General features: G+C 38.8%; 1 protein-coding gene across 7 annotated transcripts in view; it reads right to left on the bottom strand.

Moving 5' to 3' along the window:
* Window positions 1–21,360, bottom strand: part of PCDH7 (protocadherin 7) — a 494,834-nt gene extending 473,474 nt beyond the window's left edge. For 5 of the 7 annotated variants that reach the window (XM_072620428.1, XM_072620429.1, XM_072620430.1 and 2 more), the window contains exon 1: window positions 15,528–21,360. In XM_072620428.1, coding sequence (XP_072476529.1) covers window positions 15,528–18,722 — 3,195 coding nt within the window. In that variant the 5' untranslated portion in view covers window positions 18,723–21,360. The other 2 variants (XM_072620435.1, XM_072620434.1) reach the window with 2 other exon arrangements.
* Window positions 21,361–22,167: the final 807 nt, after the last annotated feature.

Below are 22,167 nucleotides of genomic sequence, written 5' to 3'. Positions count from 1 at the left end.
GTTGAGGAAACTGAGGTGAACAGAGGTTAAGTGACATGCCCAAAGTCACACGGCTGATAAGTGTCTGAGACTGAACTCAGGTCTTCCTTATTCTAGGCTCAGAGGTATAATCCCTGCACCGCTAAACTGCCATAGCATATATACGAAAGTAACCATATGTATTTCAAATAAAGAATGATTCCGGATATTAAAAAGAGTACACACTTTAAATTTGAATTTCATTTCAGTGGGTTATAGTGAACAGCTCTAGCCTCAGAGAAGACTTGGCTTTATGTCTGCCTCTTGACACAGACCAGCTGGCTGTGTGTTCCAGAGCAAGCAGCTTAACCTTTCAGTGCCCCAAAGCAACTCTGAGGTGTAGAGCTGTGGCAGATTTGCATTGGGAGAAGGAGTTTCCTGATGAAATCACAAGTCCAGTTAAAAATAAACAAAGAAACAAAAACCTTTGGTTTAAGACCACTGCTGATTTTAAGAAAATACAAATTAGCTGGGCTAGATCAGGTAGAAATACAAAAAATAAGGATTAGGAGTGAAAGAAAGTCAAAGAAGGAAGTCTGAGGATCTCTGAACTGGGGACACTGGGAAACTAAGAATTGAGAGAAGAGAGAGAGGGGTGCAAAAGCAAAAAGTAAACAAGGCAGGGGTAGAACTAGTAGCATCATTCTTTAAAAAAAAGTCTTATTTTTTTTTTTGCAGAATTTAAATATATATATATATATATATATATATATATATATATATATATATATATATATATATATATATATATATATATATATATATATAGTTCCAAAGCAGTGGCTGAAAAAAGTGGGATCTGAGATCTCTAGGGGTGCCCTAAACTTTTTCAGTGAGTCTGCAAAGTCAAAGCTATTTTCATAATACTGCAGTGCTTTAATTTCTATTATGTTAAATATCAATAGATATAGCCCACAGAAACAAAAACTGTTAGGGAGAGAAGGTTCTCAATAATTGGTAAGAGCATAAAGAGATCCTGAGACCAAAAAGTTTGAAAACACTGTTTTAAAGAGCCAAAGAAATGCCCCAGGTTAGTATTCTATTCTGAGAATGGCACAGATAAGTTTTTGTGCAAAATTGCTTTCTTTAAGTCCCAACTAAAATCCTCCTTTCTACAGGAAGTCTTCTCCAAACCCTCTTAACTCCAGTGCCTTTCCTGTATTAATTATTTGTTATTTATCTCCTATCTAGCTTGCTTTGTATTTGCTTGCATGTTGTCTCCCCCATTAGACGGTAAGATCCTTGAAAGCAACGACTGTCTTTTGACCCTTTTCGTATCCCGAGGATTTGGCACAGTGCCTTGCACATAGTTGGCACTTAATAAATGTTTATTGACATTTATTTTTGGCTGCTTAGCACACTGTTGACTGATAATAAGTTTGCAGTACACTAAAACACTAAGATCTTTTTCAAATGAACTGTTGTGACCTTGTAAAACTGAGGTCTGCATTATTTTACACTTAGCCCTATTAAATTTTCTTACTGGATTCAGCTTCAAAATACCAACTTCTCAAGATTTTTTGATTCTATTTTATTCAGCATATTAATAGTAATATGCCCTTTGCAAATATGTGTACGATTTATTCATTTAAGTCATTGATAAAAATGTCAAATTGCACAAAATCAAGCCCAGCCCTCTGACACAATTCATTAGAGACCTCCCTCAAAGTAGACACCAATCATTCCTCCTCTTTAGGATAACTCATTCAAGCAATTCTAAAGCCACCTAATCCTAATAATATTATCTGTCCTATATTTATCTATAAAAATAATGAGAAACTTTGTCAATTGTTTGCTACAATTGAGGTCAACTCTACTTCAAAGTATTTCCTTATTTACTAGTCTAGTAACCTGTCAAAAAAGAAACAATATTTATCTAAAAAGTTAGATTCTTGAAACCAGTCTCATTCTATATGACAACTACCTCATCTTTTTTGGGTATTCACGACTCAAAACTTTAAGAATACATTTGGGAATTTTGCCAGGAATCTAAGTCAAAATCATTTGCCTGTAATTTTCAGAATCTACCCTCATTCCTTTTTTTGGAAACTGACATGACACTTCTTCCTTTATCCAAAGTCTGTCAAAGAACACTGACAGAGGCCTAACAATTGCATCAGCCCATTCTCTTGGTCCCCCCAGGATATAATTCGTCTATGTCTAGTGACTTGAACTCATCCTGACCAGCTTCCTGTTTTTATACTATCTTCCTAATTCCCTCTGGTTTCAATTCTCTATTAATGCTCTTGGTTCTATCTTTTCTAGCTCAAATGTCAACATTCTTGACAAACAAAACAGAAATAAAACAAGCATCTCTGCCTTCTCCCCCAAGGTCATTATCTGACCTATCAACCCCTAAACAATGATCCTATCCTTCTTCTGGTTCTTTTTTCTTCAACATAGCTTAAGTCTTCTTTGTCATCTTTAACTTCTTGTTAGCTTAAGCTCATTCTGACAATATTATAACACTCTGCAGTACTTTTATATTCATTCTCTACTACTAATCTTTAATTCCACCTTTTTTCTTTTAAAATGTGAAACTGTCTATGATTTCCTGGTTCATCCACCTTAGTTTCTTTAGACAATCCTCCCTCCTTCCTCCACCTCCCACCTTTCCTCTGCATTAGAAGCATGTCACTCTGTGACTTCAGGATTTCATTATTGAAAGCTCTCCCAGTCCTTCTGGGTTATTTCCCTTGTAGGATTTTAGTCCATGGAATGCTTCCTATTCTTTCTTCATACTCATTAAAATCTGTTCTACCAAAATCCAATATGCACATCAACCTATATATACCCTGATTCCCTCTCTTCATCACAAAATAGAATATGGAATGTTCACCTCTCCCCATAGTTTCCATAACTTTTGGCAGCTCTTAAACCTAGGTCTCTTAGAAGTCATCTCTAATTCAATGAAAACAATTTATTAAAGCATAAGTTCACTATGTTTTAGGCCTAGCCAGAAAAGGAGAAGAAAAAGACAAGAAAAAAACTGCATTTATCTCTCAGGGACAACTTGATCATTTACTTTAACATATAGGAATGGGAATGTGATTGGATAGAAAGAAGGATACTATATATGGAGAAAATTCAAATCGAAGGAAATTAAAATACTGAGTATTATATCTGAATGTTAATAAAACATGTTATAATCACGAAGTACTCATTTCAAAATCATCTCATCCTGGTAACAATGTTGTATCATAATACCTCCTTTAGTTTTAAGTTGAGAGTTCTTTTAGGTAATATCTTTAAAGGAATAGGAAAACTATAAAACTAATTTATGGTTGAATGAACAGTGGACTACTTACTGTAGAGAATATCTGCTTATGAAGATTGATGAGAGGGTAAAGGGGTCTCAAAGCTTAAAGCAGGTAGGTTGCAAAAAATACAGTGCATTCCTATTTTTGGAGTACACAGTAGATACTGACTTTATCTAAGATGTTACCACCAACAAGTTGGTATAGGGAAATATAATAGATTTAAGAGTAATCTCAATGAATTCCTGGATAGAGTAGAGCTTTGGCCAGTCATTTCATTGATAGAGGGGATTTATTAATGAGGAACTTCCTTTAACAAAGCAGGCCAACAAGGATAATTTATAGTCTAGAGCAGAGTTGGGGAACCCTGTAGCTTCAAGGCCACATGTAGCCCTCTAGGTCTTCAAGTGCAATTGGGCTTCAAGGCCACAGGTTCCACATCCCTGGTCTAGAGAATTGCTTATATAGCTGAGGGGTTAAGGATTTGCTCCTGGTAACAGAGCCTGTATGTGTCAGAGGCAAAACCTCGAAAACAAGTCTTCCTTACTGAAGCAAGCTCCCTATCCACCACAGTAAGCATTCTCTTACTCATGAATCACACACTTAGAAAACCACACAATTAGATAGAAATCTAAATTAATATAAGGCATTATAGTTTTCACAGTAATTCCACTAGGCTGATAAGCCATTTTTTTAGATGAGGAAACACAAATGAGGAGGTAAAGTGACCCAAAGAAAGGAAACTGTCATAGTCAAAAACAAAATCCAGGTCTTGCGACCCTGATGAGGGGTCCATAAATGATATTACAAGACCTCCCACTGGTGAATTATAGAGAGATAGGCAGTTAAATGTGTTAAGGGTCTATTTCTAATGTGTGCAAATAATATGGAAAACAACTAGCATACTCAGAACATACAGATTAAACATTTAATGAAAGGCAGAACAAAAGTTTCTAGTTTGGAATTTTGAGAATATGACTGTGTTCAGTTTCAAACATTTTTTCCTCTCTTTTCACCTTGGGTGTTTTCTGCACAGTTACTCTGCAAAAAAATTTGGGGGATTCAATGATTTACTATGTTCTGACCTTTAGCTTTTCATAAAGAATTTAGGGTAATTATATAAGTCCACATATTTTATAAACATATGAGATATATAGTCTGTTTAAACTGTACATGAAAATGTATTTATAGTTGCAGATCACATACAGTAATTTAAATCCTGGGATACCAGAAGAAATTTAGATGATAAGAAATAAAAGATAATATGTGGAAAGAGAGAAGCAGAAATGGGGAAGGGGAATCACTGCAACATTAAAATATACATGGGGCAGATAAGAGGACTAGATTATGGTTGAGGTAACGGTGGATTTGTTAACACAAGAGAATCCACATCTCAAAAACTTTTTCTCTTCCCATCCCAGCAATTCGAGTTGTATTTGGAATAACATGTTCTCTTTTGAGATGCATATCTAGCTTAAGCTTTATTCACATATAACTGTGAAGTGCCTTAATTAGGTAATAAATTAATTGTTGACATGGCAATAGACCTGTAGCCCTAAGATGCTCATGACAAATCTTTGGGTGTCTAAAGACAGCAGAAAAGCTCCAGGCAGGAGTTGACAGGAAATCAAAAGAGGAGTGGTAGGGTGGCTAAGACAAATTTTATCTACCTTGCAGCCTTGCTTAGAGCTCTTGACCATTATCCCTGAATGCTGCAGAACATCATTGTCCTGACTTTTCTGATGCCCCAATTAAACTTTCAGGATGAATTTGAAAAACAGCAAACTCTCATCTTTGTTTCAAACTTTGTTTCAAACTCTCCAGCTCAGCTGCCGATTTATAGTTTGAAATTTTATCCTTGGTTTCCAAATCTCTTATATTTTTCCTGTAGGGGAAAAAAATGGAACTAGGAAGCAAAAGAAAAACAAGCAGAGAAGATGGGCATAATCTAGTCCTCTTAACTGCTTTGTAAGAAATTATCATAAAGCTATATGTAAGGAGCTTAGAACTCAGTTAAAAAGAGTCATCTTGAATAGAAATATTTAAAACAAGGACACATGAATCTGCATTGCCAATAGTTTCCACAATGTATTATTCTATGTCATTTTCAGATAATTTCAATCCTCCAAAATACATAAAACTCAAATGTCTACAGTTTATCATAGCACACCTCAAAACACTTACGAAGAACTCATACTATGGACTAAGCACTCTGCCTCTACATTGACAGAGGCATCCTCAAAGGAACTTTTCAAAACAAAATTTGTTTTTACAATAGCCCAGGTAAATGAAGGAAGGCTAGTTTTCTCTGCAGAGAATTACAGTTACATATGTAGAATCACAGAGAGTATATTCTCCACAAGAGTCTTATTTCTCCAGAAGCAAACACTTTCTAAATGACTGGAAAGGTCAGCTAAAGAAAGGTGCTTAGAGATCCACACTACTTTTGATCCCTAAGGGCAAAAGCTCTTCAGGGCTTTTAAAACTGAATCAACACGTTCAAACATCAAAACTAACCAGCCTAAGAGAAGAATTCTTTTCTTTAGGTCCTCTAATTGTCAGTTTCCTCAACAGCAACTTGACAGACAATAACAATATTTACCTACCCCTCAGATCTGTGAGGAACTTTGCAAATTGCCATCTACCCTTTAAGAGGGAAGTGCTATTATTATGAACTATTATCATGAGCTGCAGGACCCAAGTCCTGTTAAGGGACTAAAGAAGACTAGAGAAAAAAAAAAACAATTTTGATTTTCTCCTTTACCATCTGCTTTCTCACTATTCTAGCAGTGAGAAGCATCTGAGGAAGTGCTAAACATTGGTAAAAATCCCCCCAAATCTTTTAGTTGGTAAAATAAGCCAAGTTTCTTTAAAAGTAATTCCTCCTCTCCCTACAACTACACCCACACCCTCCCCCCCACACTCCCATCCACACTATGTACTATTGTTTAATTAGAATTCTTGAAAAGAACTTCCTAATCTTATCTAGAGCAATATTATTTTTCTTTTTTTTTAATTGCTTTAGCTTGCTAGGAGTATTTCATGTGAAGAATTTCACTAGGCAATTTTCATGGGGAATTTCATAAATACTTTTGAATTTGAGGTATTTTCATAAGATTAGCTAAATTTTTGTTTCTGAATCCAATTACTTTATTTTTGACCGTCTCTAAATTGCACTGTCTTCACTATGCAGCAGAAATCTGTTCCAAATACAAGGAAGTAACAGAAAATGTACATTACAACTTTCCATGAAACATGAAAGTTTCTGTGATTTTTTTTTTAAAGGTTCTGTGATTTAGAATATTTTGAAATCCCTTTTATGGACTGTTCCCCTAGAAAGTTTTTATAAAACTAAATCATTATGTATGGAAAAAAAAAACAAAACAGACTAACAAAAACAACCACCACCAAAACTGAAACAAAACATTTTCAATGATTTACAGACCCTTGAAAGGACCCTCTAAGGGTCCTTCATTTTAGTCATATCCTCACATTTTACAGATAAGGACACCGAGGGTCATAGAGAATAAGTGACTTTTTTAAAAATAATAGAGCTAATTAGAAGCAGAGTTTAACTTCAAGACAGGTCTTCAAACTCCACATTCAATATTCTATCACTCTGTTTATCAAGAAATAATTTCTTTAAATTTCATTAATTCAATGCCCAAGTTTCATTAACATAATATCCAAGCAAAATAATAATCTTCTATAGAAATACTTAAAGCCCACAAAACTGAAATTCAAGCCCATTTCTTGGTTTTCTGGTCCCCTGTGTAGTTGAAAAACAACTCTTTATTAATCTTTTAAATACCTGTCAAACTGTTTTGTGGTCTTCTCTTCAACTGATTAATTCTTTAACCTTTCCTCATAAATAATATCTCAAAACTATGGTCCTTTTCATTCCTACTACATCATTGCTTCTTTGTCAGAACTCCCTATGATTCCTTCACATTCTTCAGAAATAATTATAGTGCAGAACTGAAATCATTCGGTCCAGCTAGTTAGAACACCATGCTAATGAAGCTCTATGGTCATGGGTTTGATCTCTATGAGACTGCACCCTCCTCCAGGGTTACTTATTGCTTTTGCCAGTCATCTGTCACCAAAAGGGTACCACTTGTTGGTCACTTAGGAAACTGCGTGAAATCATTTGGATCAATCAATGGAAGTCTGCTCCATTACTGGAAAAATAACTCCATGTGCATTTCCTATCGATGGTAGAATGTTTCACATTTAGATCTAAAGTAAAGCATATATACTCACCTTTATATAATCACAAGGATTATCTTATGGAGCTCTGATGATAAAAAATATTATATAGAACAAAAGATGCTATTGAAATAGCAACTTTATCATAGGAAAAAATATGAAAATGTATATTCCCTATGTCTGTTCAGATAAATGACAGAATCTTCCTACATTGATGAAGTGTGTTCAGCTCCCTGCTGGTATGCTACAAGCCCTAAGGCTATTTTTTTCTGATATATTTACACACAATCAGGTTATGTTCAGTTCATGAAATTAGTGCGCATGCTCTCCATCCAATATTAGCCACTAATAAACTCGTAGGCAGCAATTTCATTGAGGTTAAACCCTCAGGAATAACAGTCATGTTTTTTCCAATGATATCAATAATTACTCCTTGATATTTTTCTTCCCAAACTACCCCACAGATATTGCATATTGATTTCTCCCTTACTAATTGTAGGATCCTGGGAAAATTTCTAACATCCTCTCAGTATTGTCATTCTCATCTATAAAATGAGATAGTTGAAGTTCCTTCTAGCTCTGGCACTGGATCTGTGTCTAACAGTACAATAGTCTGGAATGCATTTTCTCCATTGTTTTGGTGATGATATACTACACTGTAGAATCAGAGGTCTTATGTGTCCTGCTCATTTTCTCTCTACTACCAAGAAAATATGCAATTGTCTAAAACTGAATAAATTAAGACTCTCTTACTTTTCTACATACTTCTCTTTTCCCAGAGTACATCAAGACATATCCTATTGCATCTAGGAAAGAGACTATCACATTTTACCTAAGCGTGCCATTTGATCATATGGCGATAGGGAGATAGGTAAAGAGAAGAGGCAAATGAAGATTTTTTGAAACGGTTTTCTTTTCTGTCTCTCACTTGCACCTGAACAAATTCTCCATCTTTTGTACTCAATACTACCAAAAACAGTATTGTGGTATAAAGTGCACCATTCAGAAGAGTACTGGAGTCAGAAGATACCAGAACATGAAAATGTATATTTTGTTGCCTCTTAGTAGCTCACTCCATTCACTGTTCTAATACTGAACTGAGTATTCATTGATTGATTTAAAATGGTATTTTGGCCATAAGGTCACAAATAAATATTTCAAAGGCTCAGCTTCAGCAACATCTATAGCAAACAAACATTTGAATAATGAAGTAGTTTACATATTATAATAGTAACCTATGAATACTCTTAAAAAGCAAACACGAAAAATCGAGAAGCTTCTAGAAGTACTCCCAACTGAAATACACTAAGTTTTCCCAAATAATCACACGGAAAAACTTTTTTAAAAACTGCAACTTTGGTTTTGGACAATGTTTCCAAAACTTAAGGAGAGAAATGTGTTTTCTGAGATGGACAAAGAAGAGATGATTCTTGGTATATAAGTACATATAGATATGTTCAAGGTTCAGATGTGGCCAGACAATTTCTAAATATCTTCCTAAAAGTAGTGTGCATGTGTGTTCACTTGTAGTGTGCATGCCTAAGAGAAAAGTGATTTTTCTAGCTTACTTTTATAGAAGAGCTTATATAATGAAAAGCTAGTGCACTTGTTTTCTCTTGATCTCGTTTAGAAAATGTCAAATAATAAATGGGATTTCTGTTTTTATTGAGTCATTTTTAAAAAGATGAACTGATCAACTATTCCTACATGGCAAAGAAGTCTTTGTATGAATCTGCCCCACAAAGGCAACAGAGCTTATTTTAGTATGATCTAGGCACAGTCATATGATTGTTGTCTAAATATATTTGTATTTATGTTATTTTACAAGTTTATTTGTTATTACAATTATATTCCTTCCTTCGATGATAATAACAAAAAATCTTAAAAATAAAACAAATAAGAATTAAAGGAACAAGTAGTGATTGGCTGACACCCCACGGCCAAGTGCAGGCTCCACCAGGTTTCAGAGTAGCAAGGTCATCACAGTATGGTACAAATAGAACGTCATTTTAGAGTGGAATTCAGCCAAACACCGTAATGTATGGATGTGGATGAATCTGAAAGAAGGAAAATAAGATTTATGCAGGTAGAATATGTTGAAAACATGCTTTTCCTAATTTAAATATGCCAAATGGAATACTGTGGCTAAGATATCATCAGGCTAAAATTTTTCTTTTCATTTGCAAATTATGTGTTTATAAAATAATAAATGTAAGCGAGAAAAAGTTAACTGTTAGGCAGATACTATTTGGAAGCTTTAACAAGTTTCCATGTTTGTATACAGCCCTAAAGTTCAATACAAACACCACTAAATTCTTGAAAATAAACCTTTACTTTGCTTTTAATACATTAATTCACCAGAAGTGATAATTACGATTAGTTCTAGTGGTTTCAGCTTAATTCTTCTTGGAATGTTTCTTCTCCGACAACACATGCTAAATAAAGCGTCATGTAATGTAGCACAACACAACATCTTAAAAAAGCTTTAAAAAATAGCTTCCCACAAAAATATATGGAGGTTAGCTTATTTCGTATGGATTAGCCTCAATAAAAAGAGAATCATTGTTTATATTTTTCTAGATCAGTTTTACGTGGCTTAAAGATAAACATAGTAAACTTAGAAGTAACAAAAATATATATTAATTATTACGCTATGGGTCATAAATAAACACAATATTTACTTCATCCTCAAGAGTTCTAAATCACAATGAAAGTTGATTCTTTTAGTGAGGCATAGAATTTGGAGTAGAGATTTAACAATTTGTCAGTTTAATAATTCATATGCTACTAGTGCATGTGTTTAACATTTAACTTCCTAGAATAATCTGAAAAATGTCTAAGTGGTTGGAGGTGTATTATGAAAGTCAATAAAATTTATACTATATGAATATTCTTTAAAATTTTTGTCAAAAAATCATATAGGAGAAACTTGAGTTTCTGATCAGTGAGCTCACTGACCAGACTGATATAAAGTTAAAAGAAGTTTAAGTGAGCTGAGGTACCAAAACATATAAACAACAATCATATATATACATTCTATCATAACGGAAGAGGGATCAAAGATTAGCCAAGCCATTATTGTTTAATGCTAATGACAAGACTGGTTAATTATCTTGAGATTGCATTCTTTTTTTAAACCAAAATAACTCTCGAATATTACTCTACATGAAACGATGAATGACCAAAGAAAATACATCATTACTTAATTTAAAATGTCACCTAAAAAAAGAGAAATTATATTTTCTTCTACTGATAAGAGCAGGTTATTGTCAGAATTTAAAGAAAGGCTTTTATTGTGTGTGATTCTATAATATGGCCTGCAGAGCATGATATTAAGTTAAAATAGTCTAAGTATCAATAGACATATGCATTTATATTAATAAATAACACAAACTTATAGAATGTTCTAAGAATTTATTTTCTACAGGTTGTATGCTATGGTGGTAAGAATACTACATTTAGAGCTAGTGGGCTGTCTCACTGAGTTGTTTGACCTTGAACACAACAGTCTCTATGGGTCTTTGTTACCTCATCTGTAAAAGGTGGGTGTTATACAAGATGACCTCCAGCTTTTCTTCAAGTAATAAGATATTATCATCCTCATCTTTCTAGGCACAAAAGTTATGCAGATGACTACTTTATCTGTCATTTAGAAATACTATTTAATGACAAGTCAGTACATTTACCATATTTTGATATATAAAATTTTTCATCTAAGAACGATGTTTAACAGTGTGTCTTCCAGAAAGATCTATTTTGATATATATGCATATGCACATATATATGCATATGTACATATATGTAACTGATTTGTCTTCTACTATAAATTTTCCTTAAAGTCACAATGATGGAGAGGAAATATGCTGTTTCTTATCAGTTGCATAGTTTAGTAAAACTACAAATCTACTTTATTTCCAAACCATCTTCCAAACTCTTTAGCCTGCCATATAAATTAATCAGGCATGAAAAATGATTTTCAGATATTTTAACCCAAATTTTATCAGCTCATTATAGACAGAATCCATATGTGACCTTTTTATATCCTTAGACACTTACAGGTTATTTTATTCAGGAGAAAGAATTTGACTGGCAATGGCCTGAATTTTATCAGGTATCAGTTTCTGATATATTATATCATATCAAATGTCAGAAAAATCTAACCCTATGAATTTCAATTATGTTTTAATTGGGTTAATAGTAATAACCAATAAGAAACATGTTGGAGAATTCACATTTTTCAAAAGTTAAACTGCAGAATTGGGGTGACCCCTACACTTAAACATGAATGCTGCAGTCAAACTCGGATTATGTCATAGGCACAAAGGAGTACAGTTAGTACCAGAGATTATTTACGTAAAGCTCAGCAGCATAGCAGCAAAGGATCCATCTGCTTCCATAATTTCAGTTATCATTTATTATTTCAACTCTCTTTTGTATTTAATGAACTATATAGAATATGTTGAGTAGCATTTGATTAAGCGAAGAACACATTACAAAGACAATTCAATAGTCAGTTATTCAAAATAAAATTGGTACTAAAGTTACTCTAAGATAATTTTGGTATTTCAAGATCAGTTTACCAATTGATTTTTAAAACTAGTATTTAATCCAGTATTCCTTTTATATTCTTATCCAAATAATAGAGTGGCAAGAACCCCATAAGCACACTAGATAGGATAACATTTTGCCTGCATAATGCAATTTGTTTTCCAAATATCACTGGGAAAGGCAAACAGAATCAAAGGAAAACACATAAAAACAAATAAAAGTCACAGGTAAATATTAACTAGACCCATGTATTTCTATTTAATCTCATGTACAATGACCATCTTCTTTTGGGAAACCTAAAAATCACAGGATGGTGGTGTTGTTTTACAGGTTTAAAGAATTAAAGACAGTTCATTTAAAGTTCTGGTCCAAAAGCAAAACATGGTAACAACCACCAAGGCCACAAGTTCTACAAAGCACACTGTGTGTGAAGTGGAAAGGTGAACACTCATTTGAATAATGCAGTAAAATCCTGCATTGCCCTCAATTATCTGTGTAATTTAGATTAAGGGCTGGGACATTTACCTGAATTACCCAAATAATGGTACTGTGAAGACCTGTACTAAATAGCCAGTTTTTCTAAGGAGTCAATTGTTGAAATGTCTCACTCTCCACTCCACATATCAGTGTGAAAATAGATCCCAGCCAGAAAAACTGTAGAAGTTGTTTGAATTTCTCAGCATCTGTAAAAAAAACAAAAAGTGGAATACTCTATTGCCCCACCACATAGCTATCCCTCCTAACAACGTAACTATAAGCAAAAACTTTTTCACTATTTTTCAGGATTTCATAGTGTTAATAGAAGTTTCTTTTGCAATTATCTGAAGACAAAAAGCTATGAAGAGAAAGCAAATTCTGTTAATGCATCTAATTGATATACATAGTTATTCACTAAAGCTACAGATAAAAGTAAAGTTCACAGGTTAGATGAAATTCTAGAATCTGAATTAGCCCATACCAAAAATAGTTAACATATCAAAGTTTTAATCTAAATTCTAAATGAATGTCAGAAAAAGAACACAGTTATAAACAATCTTTTCTTTCTATGATTTTAATAAAAGCATATTTTAGTATTTCTGATAAAGCTTTGGCCTTAGTTTATAAATATAAAAATCAACCCCAGAAATTCAACAAACATTTCTTGAGTATATGTTATGTGAAAAGCACTATGTTAGATGCTGAGGAGGCCACAAAGATGAAAATCATCTAAATGAAATTCCAATCCGAATCAAAACCAAAAAAAAAAAAGAGCATGTACATTATGACCGATATCTACACCAGAAGCAGCCTTGTAAACAGAATCCATATCTCTTTATAACAATATTATAGATATGAGGTATCAGTTACTAATGATAATCATGGGGATTGATACCTCATGATTCTTGAGGGCATCTATGTACATGATTTTAAAAATTTTGCATAGATTTTAAATATCTCATGATATGCATATTTTCTTCAGATCCTTTTGGCAACTTTCATGATACATTTCATTTGCAGCAAGTTTTTTCCTGTTTGATGTCTTTGCTCAGTTAAGATACTAACACCATCATTATTTCATTTCTAAGTGGATCAATTTACCTTTTAAACAGGATGCCAAAAGTCCTGATCTCAGCTGCTTTAAAATATGCAAATATATAGAAGCAACCTTATTTGAAAAACTAAATGCCTATCAACTGTATGAACAGTTTTCGTGAGATGTGCATAAATCTGGCACCATCTATACCCTCTCATAAGCATAAAATTACACAAATGCCACTTAGGGACAGTATTATCAGTACCTACAGAAGCTGCAGGACAGAAAGAGTTAATCTGGGGGAAGTTCTCCTTACCATGCTGCTTTTTTCACTTTATGTTGCTATTGCAATTTTCTAGGGAAGTACTGGATGCCATTAATTTACATGCATGGTTTTACCAGTGGTATCTAAATACTGTCAAGTGCATGGCACTATTTATTTTGACTGAACTATTTCTTAGCTGCAACTGAGTCATGAAACAAGTCTGTTTTTCAAAATAACAAAACAAAACAAAAAAATACTTGAGACAAAATATTTAAACAGTTGATAGAGAGGTTATGACCACTTGCCACACGCCTGCCACTGCATTAAACTTCAAGACTAAAAGAAAATGTCAAGTTCAAGTGTAAAAACGATACTAATTTAAAGATACTTAAAAAAAAAATCAAGTAGACTTTTATGGTTCCGTTCATGGGTTTCTTTGACTGATTCATTGAAAAACATAATGATTTTATTTCCTTCTGCAAAGAGAACCCACAAACTGCTACATGTACAAAATATTTTCTAGTAAGACAGTGTTAATAATTTAGCAAGCAAAACACAATCAATATCTCTTTTGTACAGTACCTTTAAGGACGTCTATAACAATACATGAACATGTATATTAGAAACCTCCATGGCTAACATCTAACACACCACCAATACTTGTAAAAGAAAGGTAGAATTTATAATTTAAACTTTGAATGTGCATCTTGAGATTAATTCTCTTATTATGAGGTACTTAGTCTATTATTAGCATAGGTTGCTACAGCTAGAATAATAATTCTTCCAAAAGGTATAGCTCAGTGAGGCAATACTGGTAAAGTTCAATTTCATGTTTCTTGAAGTTGCTATAGATTTTGTATTGTTTCCACAATTCACCAATAGAAAGCTGTGTCAAATACTCCACTTACACTCTCAATACATCATAATGCACACCAAAAAAAAATGCTAGCAAACAGGACAACTATCGCAAAAGTATTTATGGCTTAGCTGAACTAATAAATGGCTCATACAAGCCAACAATACTTTTAATCTTTCAATATTGAATACAGACATTGCAAATACTGGTTGCATATTATCAGTTTAATTTTTGTAGGTACTAAAGCATTTTTAAGTCATTCTGTACCATATTTGCATACAAATAAATGACAAAGAAAGCATTTTTTTTTTCAAAGCAGTCAGAATTTCAAAGTCCTGGACTTGGTACTACATTTGCATGAATCAGTATCCACTTATCCATGAAATCTTACATACAGTATAATTCAGTTAAAACTTTTAGAGTGTCCAATTTTCAGAGATTACAGGAAAAACAAAAGTTTTTCTAATAGGAGGCAGCTTTCCACCCAAGACTAAGGTAAACACTCTCAGGTCAAAGGTTGCCATACACACACACACACACACACACACACACACACACATACACACACACAGGGGCTGTTATGATCAAGATGAATAAAAAAACTTTCATTTGTAAAATGAGGGCCAAAATATTGCTTGTTTTCACTGTTCCTTTAATGACTATCAAATTCATTTGTAACTTTCAAAAAAATCTGATAACACACTGAATTAATGTTCTTCTTAATGAATAGTGCTGCAATTAAACCCAAGTTCCTTTTATAAAGCAACATTTTTTTTAAAAATCTAAATCTAAGGAACACAACAGAAGGTGAACAATTTCAAAGTTAACATCTTTTAATGGAAATATATTAATGTATCTTACCTGTTTGCTGTACTTGTTATTGGTTTGACAGCTGTACTCAGAACAATGATCTGATCCGATGGAAATGTTGTCTCCTGCTCCCACAAAAGTGTTAGCTGGTGGTAGATCTTGTACGGCCTGGTGTTTTTTTCCAGCAGTTGGTGACTGGGGATGAAGTTGGACAGTAGGCAGTGGAGAACTGGATTTGTAATGCCTTGCGAGGTCAGGACTTCCTGGACCTCCATTGACTGACCGGTATCGTCCCATGCTAGGGCTATCTGAGAGCTTTTCATTGACACTATCATACCTTTGTCCATTTGGTTTAGAAGCCTCTACTGTTACAATGCTGCTGTAGAGAGGTTGCTTTGATTTTTTATTTTTCTTGTCCTTTTTAGGCTTTTTAGATTTGTCATGCTGCTGGGGTGTAAAAAAGTCCTCATGATCTTTTTTACCTGCCTCATATCCATTTTTATTTTTGGACCTGCAGTACCTTGCCATTACTACAATCAAGATAATCAGGATGACTGTCATGATCCCAGCAACAACCCCTATTACAATACTCAGTCTCTGTTTGCTAATTTCATAAGTAGGGTCACCAGCAATATCTTGAGTTAATGGGGTGTGCAAACTTCGGGTTATTTGGGAGTCGACCACGGTAGCATTTGAAACACTTTCGTTGACAAAGACGTGTACCAAAGTTGTGGTGGATTGTGAAGGCTGTCCACTGTCATTGACTTGTACTACTAAACGATGCAAGCCATAATGTTTCTGGGCCAGCTTCCCCACTAAGGACACAACCCCACTAGTGGCATCAATTTCAAACAACTTGAAGGGATTTCCTCCCACAATACTATAGTTAAGATCTGCATTTACACCAGTGTCACTGTCTGTTGCCAGCACTGTGGCCACCACTGTTCTTACATTACTTGAAGGTGGCAGTAAAGTGTAAGAGATGTTGTTAGGAAAGGTAACAGTGGGGGCATTGTCATTTTCATCCATCACAAAAAGAGATACAGTGGCTGTGGCCGACCTTGGAGGATCTCCTCCATCTACTGCCTTCACTTTGAAGGTGTATGTAGTCTGATGCTCCCGGTCAAAAGCTGTAGTAGAGTAAATTGTTCCTGTGTCATTTTCAATGGAGAAAATGTTACTGTCCTCTTCAATGTACAAGCTCATTTCTGCATTTCGCCCTTTGTCAGCATCCATTACAGTGACCATCCCTACTGGGCTATTGGGCTGCAAATTTTCTTTCACATAAAAAGTAAAAACATCCTGCATAAACTTAGGATCATTGTCATTCTTATCAGCCACCTGCACTATCACAGTGGTGCTGCCCTGGAGGACTGGAATGCCTTTGTCTTTGGCAGTTACTTTAAACTCATACCTATCATTCTGCTCCCGGTCCAGCACAGTATTTACTAGGATATCCCCAGAGTCCGGATCAATCGCAAATATCCCCACTACGGAGGAGTCCAGGGAGTATGCGATCTCCGCATTCTTACCACTGTCAGCGTCTGTGGCCACTACTGTGGCCACCCTCTCCCCAGGAATGTTGTTCTCAGGGAAATAGACCTCCACCACCGACTGGTCAAATACTGGGGGATTGTCATTGGTGTCTCCGACCTTCACCACTAGGGAATTGTTACTGGAAAGACTCGGGCTGCCCGAGTCCACCGCCACTATGACAACATTGTATTCCCGGGTGCTCTCGTAGTCCAGGGGGGCTGAAGTATGTAGGAAGTACTTTTTCTTGTTTTGGTCACCCTCCGTGTCGCTGGCCGGCTTAAGCTGGAAGGGCACATCCCCCACCACGGTGCAGGTGACCACCCCGTTTTCCCCTTGGTCTCTATCCGACACCTGCACCAGGGCTATGGGGGTGTCTACCAAAACGTCTTCGGCCACGTTGGCCACCCCGTCCTTAAGCGGGATGCGCCCGATTTTGCGGATCTCGATGGACGGCACGTTGTCGTTCTCGTCTTTGATATTGAGCACCACGGTAGCCTTGTCGGTCTTCGGGGGCTGCCCCCGATCCCGGGCCATGACCGTGAAGCGTAGCTGGTTCACCTCCTCTCGGTCGATGCGGTGCAGGACACTAAGCCAGCCTGTAGTTTCGTCCAGCCTGAGCAACCGCCTGACGTTCTCGGTGGCGGCCCCGAAGACATATTCGATCTGACCATTCACTCCCACGTCCAGGTCGGCTGCGCGAAGCTGCAGTATCGGGGTGCCGGGGGTGCTGTTCTCAGCCAGATCAGCCTCGTACACGCTCTTCTCGAAGCGGGGGCTGTTGTCGTTCACGTCGGTGATCAGCACCCGCAGGATGGCTTGAGAGGAGCGCGGAGGGTCGCCTCCGTCCCGCACCCTCAGGGTCAGTTCGTACGAGTCCCGCTGCTCCCGGTCCAGCGCCCCCTTGACGATCAGCTGCGGCTGTTTCTCACCATCCGGAGTGTCAGCCACCTGCAACTCGAACACCGTGCTCCGGGCCCCGTTGCCCGAGGCGCTGCTGCCCCCGCCGCCCTCGGACGCCTCCAGTCGCCGCTTGGAGCTGCCCGGGCCACCGCTGCCCCCGCCGCCACCCCCGGGGTAGGGGGCGCTCTCGATCGCCCCTCCGCGACGACTTTCTCCGCCGCCACCCCCGCCGCCCCCGCCGCCCCCAGGCTCCTGAAGCAGCTCATAGCGCTCGATGCCATTACGGCCGAAGTCGCGGTCGGTAGCGGTAGGGAGGAGATAGAGGGTTCCCACCGGCCGGTTCTCCTCCACTGTGAGAGTGAGGACCGGAGAGGGGAAGGTAGGGGTGTTGTCGTTAATGTCCAGCACGATGACCCGGCCCTCAAAAAGGTCCACCCAGCTCTGAGAGGGGCCGATCACCGAGACCTCGAAGTCCAGGAAGCACTCATTCTCGTCGAAGATCATCTGACACTGGGGGAGCTTTTCGCGGTCGATGCGGCGCTCGCTGGTGCTCAGCTCCCCGGTGATGTTGTCGATCTTAAGGTACTCGGAGCCCGACTCCAGACTGAAAGTCACCTCTCCGGAACCGGTCACGATGCCCAGGTCTGAAGCCACGTTCCCGATGCGGACATCCGCGGGTCCTTCCTCAGCCAACCGGTATCTCAGGAGCTGCTTGGCGGCGGCTAGGGTGACCGAGACCGGCAGGAGGAAACAGCATAGGCACCAGCAGCACCAGCCGCGCACCAAGCCCATAGTCCGCATTTTGAGCATCTTCTCCTGCTGCTGCTGCTACTGCTCCTTATAACAAAACACCCCTCTTTCGTCTCCCCCCCACCCCGGGTCCCTACCGCCTACCCTCCCCCTAATTCTCTCTCCTCTCCGGGAAAGAAAAGGCGAGAGGGAGGGGAGAGGGGAAAAAGAACAACGTGTAGAGTCTGGTGGGTGATCAATTATAAATCCTTTTTTCTTCTTCTTTCGAAAGTTATCGTTTTATAATTCATGCAATGGATGATAATCACCCGGGGAGGGATGGCAAATTCCCCCTCCCCTCGTTTCAGTAGAAATACTTACAGTTCACGGGACAATGTGCTGGCTGTCTTTACCCCCTCCCCAAAGATTCGCCCCAATAGATTGGGATGAATTTCCCTCTTCCTGTCTCTGGTCTTCTTTCTGATTTAACTGTAATCACTTTGGCAGTCTCGTAATAAAACGAAGAACATATACAGTGCGATTTTGCAGCCCTCCCACCCCCACCCCAGTCCCCTCCCGGATCGCTGCTTCTGCTACTCGAGTTTAGTACAATTCACGCTCTCGCTGAAGCCGCTTACTACAAAAAGCATTTGCTTTTTCTCTTTGTACACAGGAAAATGTTAATCGCTTCATTCAGAAGGGTCTGTGTCCTGCAATAAGCAAGTCTCAACTCCGAATCCTTTTAGCAATATGGGAAAAGAGAGAATTAAAAATCCCCAATCATATCCGTGGTTGAACAGTTCATAGTAGACCACCTTGCATTACAGCACAGTCCGCAGAAAATTCCCTCTGGTTAGAAGAAAAGCAGCCAAATCCATCTTCAGAGATCGTCTAAATATTCAATTCTTTCTCCGGGGAGGTTTGATTTTTTTTTTCCCTTAACAACTCTGCGCAAGGTCATTAGTCACAAAGCAACCATACAAAACTGCAGAAGCCGTTTGCCCTGGATTTGCAAAGGCTGAAGAAATGCACACAGCACAGTCCCCAAGTTTGTTTTTGCATCCGCAGTTTCTGTGCCTTACCTGCATTTGCTCTGCATGTGTTATAGCAATGTGGATCTGCAGCACTGTGAGCGATTCACAAATGAGATTGCAGTCTCTGCTCTCTCTCTGCTCTCTCTCTCTCTCTCTCTCTCTCTCTCTCTCTCTCTCTCTCTCTCTCTCTCTCTCTCTCCTTCTCCTCCTCCTTTTCTTCTTGCTCCTCCTCCCTCTTCTTCCTCTTTCCTTTTTTTTCCCTCTCCCACTCTTTCCCTCTCCTTCCTTACTGTCCCAATGCGGGTAACTAGATATGAACTTGAGCCTCTCGGTTCAAAGGTGAGCAACAAGGCTGTGTCCAGAGACGATTATTGGCCTCTTGTTAATATCCCAGCACTCCAACGCTATGTAACTGGATCCCCCACGTGAATTAACAAAGATTAGGAATTGCATCCGTGGTTGAGAAGAAAGGCAAAGACGACGAGGGGGAGTAAGCTGCCAAGAAAAAAAAAAATACAGGGTCCAGTTTGCCAAGGAGGGGGAAAAAGTGTCGGTCCGCGGTTTCCTATGAATTGCACCTCTGTGGTAGGTGATTTCTGCAACTGTATGGTCCCGCTTTTCTGTCTTTCAGAAGTCTGGTTCCGGCGCTCTCACAGAAAAGCTGCTTGTGGCTTTAAAATGTTGAATGGCAACTGAGAAGCTCCCGCTCAGAATAAGCCGTAAACCAGCAAGTTTGCTCGAAGTGGTGGGAGCTGCTGGAACCTCGCTCTTACAGGCTCTTCCCTGACGCAGCAGCAGCAGCAGCAGCAATAGAGCTGCCTGTATATACACAGAGAGAGGGAGGGAAGAGAGGACGAGCCAACCGCTGCACTCTAGAAAGAACAGTCTTACCCTTTGCCTCTGTCTCTGCTGCTGCTTATAGTGCTGTAAGTGGAGTATCTGCAGATCACAAAACACCAGCCAGTCGTCCTAAAGCCAAGCCATATCACACTACAATGAGTCTTGCCAACCCGTCATCTCCGCAGTGACTTTTCTCCCCAACCTAGACTGGTAAATTTCCTCCTTCCACTGACAAATGTGGAGTGTGTGTGTGTGTGTGTGTGTGTGTGTGTGTGCGCGCGCTCGCGCGTGTATGTGTGTGGGCGTGTGTATTTAATGAAACCTATTTCATTGCTCCTTTCCCTTTTTCTCCTTCCCTCTTTCTCTCCCACTTCCCTCTCCTGTTTTTGAGCTAATTCCCTTGGAAGTGTCTCCATTTAGGGAATCATCCTGTGGCAAGTGTATCATGACTGGTGGTCCAGAGACCAGGCACGCTCCCACTCTGCTGATCTAGTGTTCTAAGGAACCATGATAAGCTGCAGTGGTGTGTGTGTGAGAGAGACAGACCCTCAAACTCTGACGATAGGCAGAGGGAGGAGGGATCCTTTTTGGGGAGGGCAGACTTTTAGAGTTTCCAGTTTGGGGGATTTGGGGGGAAGGGTCATCAACCTTTATTTTCTTTATGTGGCATTCGGGGCATTTTGCATGCCTGGCGGGAGGCGGGGGTGGGGGTGCGCTCAGTGTTATACTTCGGGTGTATTTCTGAGACACAAACACATGTTGTAAGTCAGGAAGCTGCAGCCTTTAGCAGTGGGCAAAATGTAGCTTCACCTCTATGGATGAAAGGAAAATAAACTTTAATGGCAACTTTTGTCTGTCTAGTGTCCCTGGTTCGCCTTCTCCTTCTTTTGACTTTGTGTCACTTAATCGCCCACGGTATTTGCATAGCTAGGCTTGCCCAGCTTCCAAAAGACACCCACCCCGGTCCCCAGCGGCACCACTCCTCCCCTCTACGGTTGGATGGTAGTGTCTGCACCTTCTCCTTCCCATTCATTTCAGTAGCCAGGAAGGAGCGGATAAAGTGGGAGGGGGAGGAGCATCGGGGAGAGGTCAAGAAACGGGACTATAACGTAAACCACCTCACGGGAGAGAGGCGAGAAGGCAGGGAGGGGTGAGAATGAATCTTACACCACCTTTCTCCACTATACAGTGTTCGAGTCTTCTTGTAAAGGAAATTTAAAAGCTTAAGAAAAATCCGTCCAGAGTGTGCACTCTGGCTTTACGAGATGTGTGTGGTGAAGCAGAAGGATTTAAACAAGAAAAACACCCATAAAGTATAGAGCAGATGTGGCGCGCTGTTGTTTGGGCGGGAGCGACGGGAGAGCAGTGATGGGGAGAGGGGGCGGAAGAGAGATTTCCACTACTTTCCCTTTGGGGACCACAGAGAAGCACAGAGGATGTGGGAGTGCGTGTGTAGTGTGTGCCGGGGACCGACAGAGTATTCCCCACTCCGATAAAGCTGGAGACTCCGGCGGAGGCGACGGCTGCTGTGGCTGCCGCGGCTTCTTCTCACTGGCTGGGGAGAGCAGGCTGGGGGCAGAAACTCCTCCTCCTTCCCCGCCACTAAGGAGACTCTTCGCTTTATATATGCAGCATCAGCTAGAAAAGCCCGG

The sequence above is a fragment of the Notamacropus eugenii genome, chromosome 6 (assembly GCF_028372415.1).
Source record: "Notamacropus eugenii isolate mMacEug1 chromosome 6, mMacEug1.pri_v2, whole genome shotgun sequence".
Taxonomy (NCBI): domain Eukaryota; kingdom Metazoa; phylum Chordata; class Mammalia; order Diprotodontia; family Macropodidae; genus Notamacropus; species Notamacropus eugenii.
Note: the sequence above shows the minus strand (reverse complement) of the source record. Positions and strands in the feature narration are given on the sequence as shown.